Genomic DNA, 8,549 nt, shown 5'->3' with positions numbered 1-8,549 from the left:
CTATCACCGAATTGACGACACTGTTATTCCTGGCTGCAGATATGCCCGCAAAAAGAACCGCCATCGAGACCCAGTAGAAATGCAATGGGCTCATTGCTAGCACACACTAAAAAAACTTTCTCGATTCAAGAAAAGTAATTACTTTTGTTGTTTTTACTGTGCACAATAGTACCGATTTGAATGAAAACCAGTTCACACCATTATTTGCGCTTGAGGTACTTAGTTTGAGACTGAAACCGCGACCGAAGTAAGAACATAGTCTAAAAAGGTACTTGCCCAAGTACTTCCAAAGCAATATTGTTTATAGTCAATTTGACGCGCGTAAAAAAATTCTTGGCAAAAGTAATGTACTTATTTTGGATTTTTTTTTTTTTTTTTTTTGGTTGGTCTGGCGGTCTGGCTGACTAGACTTCTGTATGGCTCAGTAAAAAGCAGAATGGATACCAAACAATAACATGGACAAATATTTGGTTCACACAATTATTCTGCATGTCAGTCTCTGAAATCCAAACTAAGAATACTACGATTCTTTAAGCTTTGGCTGAATCTTAGCACGTTGGCAAATGCTCGAACAGGATCTGTAGAAAAGCGACTCCCCAGATACGTGCAGAGCGCTTCCTACCAATAGCAGCACATGTGTGGCATTTCGCACGTCAGTTCCGAGCACTGCTGCCCCGGCCGGCCCGCGCTTGCGGCGGAGAGGAGCAGGACTTCCGTCGCGAGCCGCCAGCTCCAATTATCAGTCAAAGACAAGCCGCTCGCCGCCAGCGGGCCGCCAACGGGCCCCACCAGAGGTAGAGAATGACAGACACTGCAGCCGGCAGGGCCTGTGTCGATGCAGAAAACACATGGCGTGAATCACTGTGTGACATCGTTAGGCGGCAGACCGTCTGCCCTGGGGCGGCTAAGCGTCGACGCGCGTGGGCCGGGGGTCGTTGGGGGACTGGTGAAGCGAAAGGGAAGGATCACACAGAGGGACTAAAGGGGCTCCGCCAGCAGGGCTAAGAGAGGACGTTTATGATATGCATGAGAGGTGTAAGAATAAGAAAGCGGGACATATGTCCTCGTGCAAAGCAGCACCACAAGTGTGCAAGGCTTATAAAACCCTAAGCAAAGAAAAAAACACTGGGTTCAAATAGAGCTAAAAAGTGGAATATGATGACGATTTTGTGTTCACCGAACATCCGCCACAAAATTTGAATACACAGTGTATCCCATATAAACACTGTACTGCTTGGGGGCGGTACTGCATGCAGGCGTGCAGCGCCTTCGTGTGCGGGGACACTCTTCTATATCGTAGCGTACAATACGCTCACTCGCTAAGCAACAGTAAAGTAGGTAGTTGGACACTTTGCATAACTTAAAGTCAGCATATCAGTATAATGCTAGGACGACACGAGACTAGATTAAAGTAGTCCAATGCCGTACGATGTTGACGTTACAAGACTTTTCGAAGCGATGGCCAGATCATGGGGACTTGGCGTCCACATCACGTCCAAAGGAAGGTGGGCGCGCAGAAGCACTGCTGCTGCTGCCGCAAGCCAGTCGGCAGAATGCTTCTCAACAAAACTGCAGCTCTCAGCAGGAGGCCGGCAGCAGGTGTGCTAAATGCACTTGGCGTCTCGTTGTCACCTCGCGCTCATTGCAGGTGCAGTGGTGACGGAGACAAAGTGTTCCGCTGGACCTCGACATGCGTCGCGCGCCAACGGCGTAACTCTTTTTATTTTTGTTTATTATTTTTCACCTCCATTTTAAAATTTACACCACGAGGTGGAAGGATAGAGGGGAGGAAGGGCATTCTTAGAAGGTGAAAAGGTGGATAAAAGAACAAGCAGAGAGTGCCAAGAAGTGGATGTCACAAAAAGGCGAAAAGGCGTTTCTTGGCTGTAGTTCGTGTACTTGAACTTGTTTACTTCAAGTTCATTGCCCTTATTTTAAGAGCATTTTTGTAACAAGTTGACTCTTTTCTGAAACAAGGTCAATGAACAGAAAACTAATGGATACAGTAAGAGAAAAAAGTAATTAGCTGTATGCTCAGTGCTACATACGGGAACTAGTTATTTACTAGCTGACACAAGATGAAATTCACCATTGAAGCAAAGGCAATATTGTCTTTGGAATAATATTTTTCTCTTATTGGAAAGAAAATGTCAAAATGTCAGCTTGTTTCAAGAGGAAATTTGATCTGGTGCCGCGTGCACTTGAAGCAGAAGCAAGGAAAAATTTACTTGAGACAAGAAACGATTTTTCTGGGTTCACCACTCGACTCGTACGGATAATTATTAATTTGGTCATTATGTAAGGGTTTGTTATGTTTGCTCAGCTAATACCCACATTTGGTGTGATTTTAAAAGAGGTACCTTCACTGAATAGGAGAATGAAATGCTTACGAGATAACATTTCCGTTGAGTCTCGACATCACACCCACTGGCCCTACGCGTGTATCCGATAAACACTCATGCGGGCGCAGTGGTCGACCCGATGACACGGGAAAAGGAAAGCAGCGGTGTGCTGGCCGTGTTTGGGTCCGGAGGAAGGAGACAAAATTATTGATTGGAGAAACGACAAATAAAGTGTCCGCCCGGTCCCCAGCCAGGCTCTCGCCAGGCTGGGCGGCATAGGGCCGAGTGTCCTCTGTCGATAAAAAGGACTAAAAACGTTCGAAACGCATCTGAACCTGTCGGCTCGGGGCCTGGAGCGGCGCGTAGCGGCTGTGAGCCGTTCGGGCCTTGGCACAGAGCTCACCAAAACTATAGGATGCAATGAAGTGACAGAATGCCAAGAGAAATGTCGCCGCCACACTGCCACACATCACAGCAGGTGTTTTCTGAGTCCACATAGCGTAACCAGCTTTACTAGAATCAACAAACGGTACAGTATGAGCAAAGCAAATTCTTAGCCACAGCATTACAGCCTATCCGTACATAGTACAAACATCAGCAGTGCCTGCTGCTCCGCTAGGCGCCCGTTATACACACGCACAAGGTCCAGGGCAAGGCAAGGTCACGGCTCAACACGGCCGACCACCGCACCGGCACTGCACGCAGACACAGTGCACACCGGACAGGAAACGCACCCACAATTTTGCAGCGAGGTGTCCAAAAGTTGATATAAAAAGAAGATATGCACATCATGTTGTTTTGGAGGTACGAATGATTTGGCATTTTGCTTCGTAAGGTTTCAACTGTGAACTCCCCAGAAGAAATGAGAACAACATTGCTTTGGAGAAAATGTTTTTGTTTTAAAAAAATGCAGGAAAAAAATTACTTTTTCTATATTTTTTTTCAAGAAAGATATGTTTTCATTTGAACAAGTACAATGAGGGCCGAGGGCCGTTAGAGGCGATATTTTCAAACGATGATAAGTTAAGCTGTGAAGCACAGCGCACGGCGACACCGACGATTATTTCTACGAGGGCGCTGTTTCCACCAATAAAATGAGGGGAGGCTAAATATCTCTGCAATGGTGAGCAGCAGGAGACGAAGATTGAACGCCAAACGCCAGGACGGATATCACTAATTCTTCAAGACTGTTTCATACACCCCTTCTCCCTCTTATTTCTCTCATTTTTTTCATGCCCATGTGATTTACTGTCCTACTGGCGTAGGGCCCCTTCCCATCCCCCCTCTCACTGCTGCCTCCGGATGACGCCGCCACCACCGCGCCAGCGTGCATCAAACTTGCAGCGAGTGGGTGAATAACTCATTTCTGGAGGCGCGTTTATAATTACCCCCTTCCCCTCCCTATAGACGCTGCAGCCCTGCGACAAATCACTCCGTGATGAACGGCTCAGAGAGCCGATTGCTGATGCAGCAGGCGGACCTTCAGGGTGTTCGGCGTCGTGGTGTTGGAGTTGAACTGCACGCCGTTGGCCACCAGGGCCTCCATCACCACAGGCCTGAAACGCCATGCCCTTTAAAAGAAATCAGTCTCCACCAGGTGACGGGCATTGCGCTGCCGGAAAACAAAGTAGGGGGGAGGGGTCGGGGAAAACAAACAACTCGAAATTCTTGTTGCTGTGTCGGTTCCCGCGACTCGGAAGGACTCCGCGAATGGCGCGCCAAACAGCGCAGAGCGAGGTGGGGCGGGGCCTTTATGTCGGCGGCCTGATTCGGGGCTTCACTGGCTCCGGCTCCCGCGAGGGGGTCGCGAAGGGCCCGCCACCTGTAACGCGCCAGGGCCAGACCCGGCAGGGGAGCCGGCAGGGGAGCCGGCAGGGGACCGCGGCGCCTCGCCCTGCTGTTTACACCCACCGGGGCATAAAAGAAGGGCTCTACACATAAAACATCTCGGTGCGTTACGGCCAGAATACAGGTAAGTCCACTGCCGCGGCCCGGCCGTGCGGCCCGGCCGTTCCCTCCAAGGGTCCCGGCGCGCCCCGCGCCGCCGCGGGCGCGAGCCTCCGGTCCAGCAGCTGGGACGCGCTGCTCCAGTCCCCAGCGCGGCCAGCGCGGCCAACTGCGCCATGAATACCAGCACGGCCCCTCTCGAAAAGTGAGTAACAGGTTCCAACTGTCACGCACAGGGGCACTAAAGCCATGTGTATATATGCTTACGTCTCAATGTGTTAGATGTAACACAGACAACTTAACAAAAGTTACATATTTCTCACTAGTAGATTGTAATGAGCTCAATGGAAAAACAAAGGTGCCATAACAGAGTTACTATTTTTTCATAGCACCCCTGAAAAGGCACGACATCGTACCTTCATTTTGTCATTGTATGAACTGTACAATACCAGGTGGCATAACCCCAAACCCGCTCACATTTGTACTATGCAACCCACCCGCACAACTCCATCCGGAGCATACCAACCAGGCGCAAGGGACCGGCTCGAAGTGCCAACGCGTCGCTCCTTCTATTGATGCAGCCAACGACCAGGGGCGTTACAGGGGGCGTGTCGCTGTTCCCTGCCACGGGGGTAGTTTGCAGTCCACGTATCCCGCCGCGGGGGTAGATTGCGGTCCCCTGATCCTGCAGAGGGGATGGCTCGCGGTCCGCGATTGTGGTCAGCTAACCCTTGGACTCGCGAGCTGCCCCAGCTGACCCGTGAGTGATCCCCGCTTACCTGCGAGTAAGCGGACTGGCGGGTTACCCCCGCGTACTTGCGTACCGGGTGGGTGGGTTGCATAGTACAAAAGTGAGTGGGGTCCTCAGCCACCTGGTAGCCTACATTGTTCAACAGATGCCATAGCTCCACTGGTGGAAAAAATGAAGAAACATCTTCAGATTGGGCCTAACTACTTCCACTCCATGTGAACTTCAACAGTGTCGTGTCCGGCCTGCCATTGAGTATTTTCACGGCAAAAGGATTGCATTCGCCGCCAATTACATCTCCCTCTTTCCGTCTTTTCTTCCTGAAGTTCCAGGGCGTACCACAAGGCACGGGGAAAGAGAGAGAGAGAGAGAGAGAGAGAGAGAGAGAGAGAGAGAGAGAGAGAGGGGGGGGGGGTGATTTCACGTGAAGAGAGATGGAAACAGTAAAAGCCCTCTGTTTGCTTAGGAAAGCTTTGTAAAACGCTAATCGTTGCTAAATGTTCCAGCCGGCAGTGCCTGCCCCAGTCCGCCATTCAGTGCCGTGCTGCTGCCAGGCTGCTGCCCCCTCCCCATTACCACCACGCAACCTGTAGAACGGAAACGATCTGGTCGGCGCGACTTGCAACGCAAACAGGTGCAACAGCATTGGCGCCCCTCCCCCCTTTCGGGCCCCGCCGGGGCCCCTCTCTCCCTCTGTGCATCCCCTCTCCCTTTCTCCCGTGGCGCCAGCGCAGCGCCAGCCCGCTCGGCGTGCGTGTGGAGAGAGGACGGACGTTACAAACTACCTGAGATTTCCACGGGTCAATAGGCCTCTGACCTGACCCGCGCTTGGTGCGGAACAAAAACTCACCTTATCAACGCCGTGAAATGGCTCTAAATTGGACTCCTCGTGCCTCTTATAAGGAACATTTTTTTCACGTTGATAGCTCCAGAAGCGCAGGACGGCCCGACGCGCCGACGCGGTGGGAGGATGGAGGGTCATCGTTGTGTTGAGCCTGGAATCGAGGAAGAATAATAAGCACATTAGTTTGGACGAACAGTAGAACATCATTTTTGTCTGGTGCCTCTCTTTCAGTTTTGTGCATTTCTCCTACTGCATGGGCACAAAAAACCTCAAACAAAAACAAACAGTAAGGAGCACTATAGTTTTTCGATGCACATCGTAAATAAGATAAGTAGTGATCTTCTGCACTACTCAACGAGCTCCTGCATACAAGTTCAAGGAGCACTGTCGCAATGTATACATTGCATTGTACTTGGATACGTATTTCCTGAAGTGACTAACTTAAATGGCTGTATGCGTGTCATCTAAGATATTCCGCTTGTGCAGCTTTCTGAAGTATACAAACATATATGTCGTCAGATGAAGTACAAGGAACAAGATTAGCTATGTATGATAGTGAAGATTGTCTGGGGTCATGGCGCACACTGAGAGGCTCGTACTGACGGCCGCAGCCTCCTCGAGCCGGGCCGTGGGCGTGCAGAGGCCCTCGGGGGGCGTTCCTGGTGGGGGCGCCGACGGGGCAGGCAGGGCAGCGCCGACGGGGCAGGGCTAAGCACTGCAATTACCTCCCTAAACCAACAATGCTGCCCTGCCTGCCGCCAGGTCTGCCTGGCCTGCCTGGCCCTGGCCTGCCTGGCGAGCCCCGGCCCCCTACTTTACGTCTCGCAAATAGGTGACGGGCCGGCGCGCCGCCACCCCCGGCGCCAACCCCCGGCGCACTATGAGTCTATCGGCGGAAGTCAAACACACTGAGCACACAGGACACCGCCGTACACGCTGGGCTACTCGTGGATTTGCTTTTGGTTTTGTTGTCTTGTCACCGACAGCGGCAAGGCAACCGACGACGGTGGGAGGGTCCTGTTTTAGACTTCGGTTTGTAACCGAGAAAGTTCTGCGGTACGCTTGTGGTTCTGATGGAATGAAATGCCGACGATTTGGCACATTCACTCAAGAGGCAGTTTGTTCTACAGGCCTTAAGTGGCCACAATTTCTTCACGTAGGTCAAATGAGGCGTACAACTACAGTATCAGATGCACTCATTCATTTGTAAGGGGAGACTATTTTAGAAACAATGAAACAAACAATGAAAATATAAATGAGAGCATACAGTTCTGTGCTGCTGAGGTTACTGGAGAAATGACGGAGTGATAGCAGTTCAGATTGAAGACTGGTTTATTCACACCACAAGATTGAGATTTAAATAGGTGAACAGGTGACAATCAACTCAAAGCTGCCAACGTATGAAAATACACAACAAGAGCTAACTCAAAATTGTGGTTAATAATCATCGTTGTAGTACATCTTCGGGACTTATGATACATGACCTACGAGACTAGATGATCATGACAACCTCCATCAAGAAAAGCGAAGCGCTGTGCAAACTGTCATTTTCGCTCTCTCCACTGTTTCAGTATGCTAATCACAGCCCAAAATGAATTTTGACAAGGATAACAAAAGTGGCCTATGGCACCTGAAAATGGCCAAAGACACCCATGTTAAATCTACTATACCGACTCGATTACTCACTGACGATTCTTCCCCGTGGCTCGAGCTGTGTGGCCAATGATTATACCAAAAGCTCTTTAGAGATTCCCGTTCTAACCCGACAATGACCCAGGAGTGAAAAACGATCACAAAACGTTATTAGACCCTTGACAATCCAGCACTACTGAGGCGAGGCCAAGCCTTGGCTGAGAGTGGGTGTGGCTCGGTGGCTCGACGGCTCAGGTGGGCAATGCCAGGCCAACAGCCGCAGCGTCTGTGGGGAATTAGAAGGCCGAGGCTCGGGAATCAATCAGAAAGTAAATATGAATGAAAAACCACAGGAGCGGGAGTTCGATTACGATTACCAACGTGTACACATGGACTCAATACACTGCATGTAGGTCCATAGCGCACGATAAATAAGAGTTGTTGTAGCAGGATGATGGCAGTGTGTCTAGTCTAACGGGGATAAATCAGGAGACGATCCTCCCTGCGTGAGAACATCCACAGGCATCCGTTTCGTAATCAAAAGAACGTACATCGGATGTAAAATTTTTGTTTCCGGTGTGCGGTGCGACTCACAACAGTAACAACTTTTCTTTTTGTAATACAAAGGTATTTGCCTTCTGGTTGACTTTTCCTGGCGAACGTCCATGTTTTGTTTTCAGTAGCGCACGCTACTTGTACATTATATTTTGGCACGAGCATAGAACGCACCCGTCTAGACCCAAGAGCAAACAAGAGGCGCGACTAACGTGCTGGTTGCGACAGTGCGTTTGTCCCGCGGGTCAGTCGAGGCCGTGTTGTGCGGCGGGCGCACGCCTCACATCCATCAGTGCGGCGGAGCGGCGGAGCACCGCGGGGCGTAACGTGGTTGCGCAAACCGACTCTCTTAATCCGCGCGTTTATAGAGTGCTCTAACGAGCGCACCCGGCCGGAGGCGGCCGGAGGGGCAGGGAAATGTATCCAAACGGGTTCCTGGCGGGGGCCTGGCGGGGGCCTACGCGGGCGCCGCCGCGAGGCC

The 8,549-nt window shown here is 50.9% G+C and overlaps 2 protein-coding genes across 3 annotated transcripts in view; both read right to left on the bottom strand.

Moving 5' to 3' along the window:
* Positions 1–8,549, bottom strand: part of LOC113213357 (probable small nuclear ribonucleoprotein Sm D2) — a 214,078-nt gene that overhangs the window by 166,519 nt on the left and 39,010 nt on the right. The window lies entirely within an intron of this gene.
* The window catches only part of LOC127748753 (uncharacterized), a 161,350-nt gene continuing 156,147 nt past the window's right edge, over positions 3,347–8,549 (bottom strand). For both annotated transcript variants that reach the window (XM_052263537.1, XM_052263539.1), the window contains 2 exons: positions 5,888–6,032; positions 3,347–3,898 (listed from right to left, as the gene is read on the bottom strand). In XM_052263537.1, the coding sequence (XP_052119497.1) occupies positions 3,629–3,898; positions 5,888–6,032 (415 nt within the window). In that variant the 3' untranslated portion in view covers positions 3,347–3,628. The remainder of the gene's footprint in view (positions 3,899–5,887; positions 6,033–8,549) is intronic.

This window comes from Frankliniella occidentalis, unplaced genomic scaffold, assembly GCF_000697945.3.
Source record: "Frankliniella occidentalis isolate FOCC.00 unplaced genomic scaffold, Focc_3.1 Scaffold12, whole genome shotgun sequence".
Taxonomy (NCBI): domain Eukaryota; kingdom Metazoa; phylum Arthropoda; class Insecta; order Thysanoptera; family Thripidae; genus Frankliniella; species Frankliniella occidentalis.
This window is presented reverse-complemented; position numbering and strand designations above follow the sequence as displayed.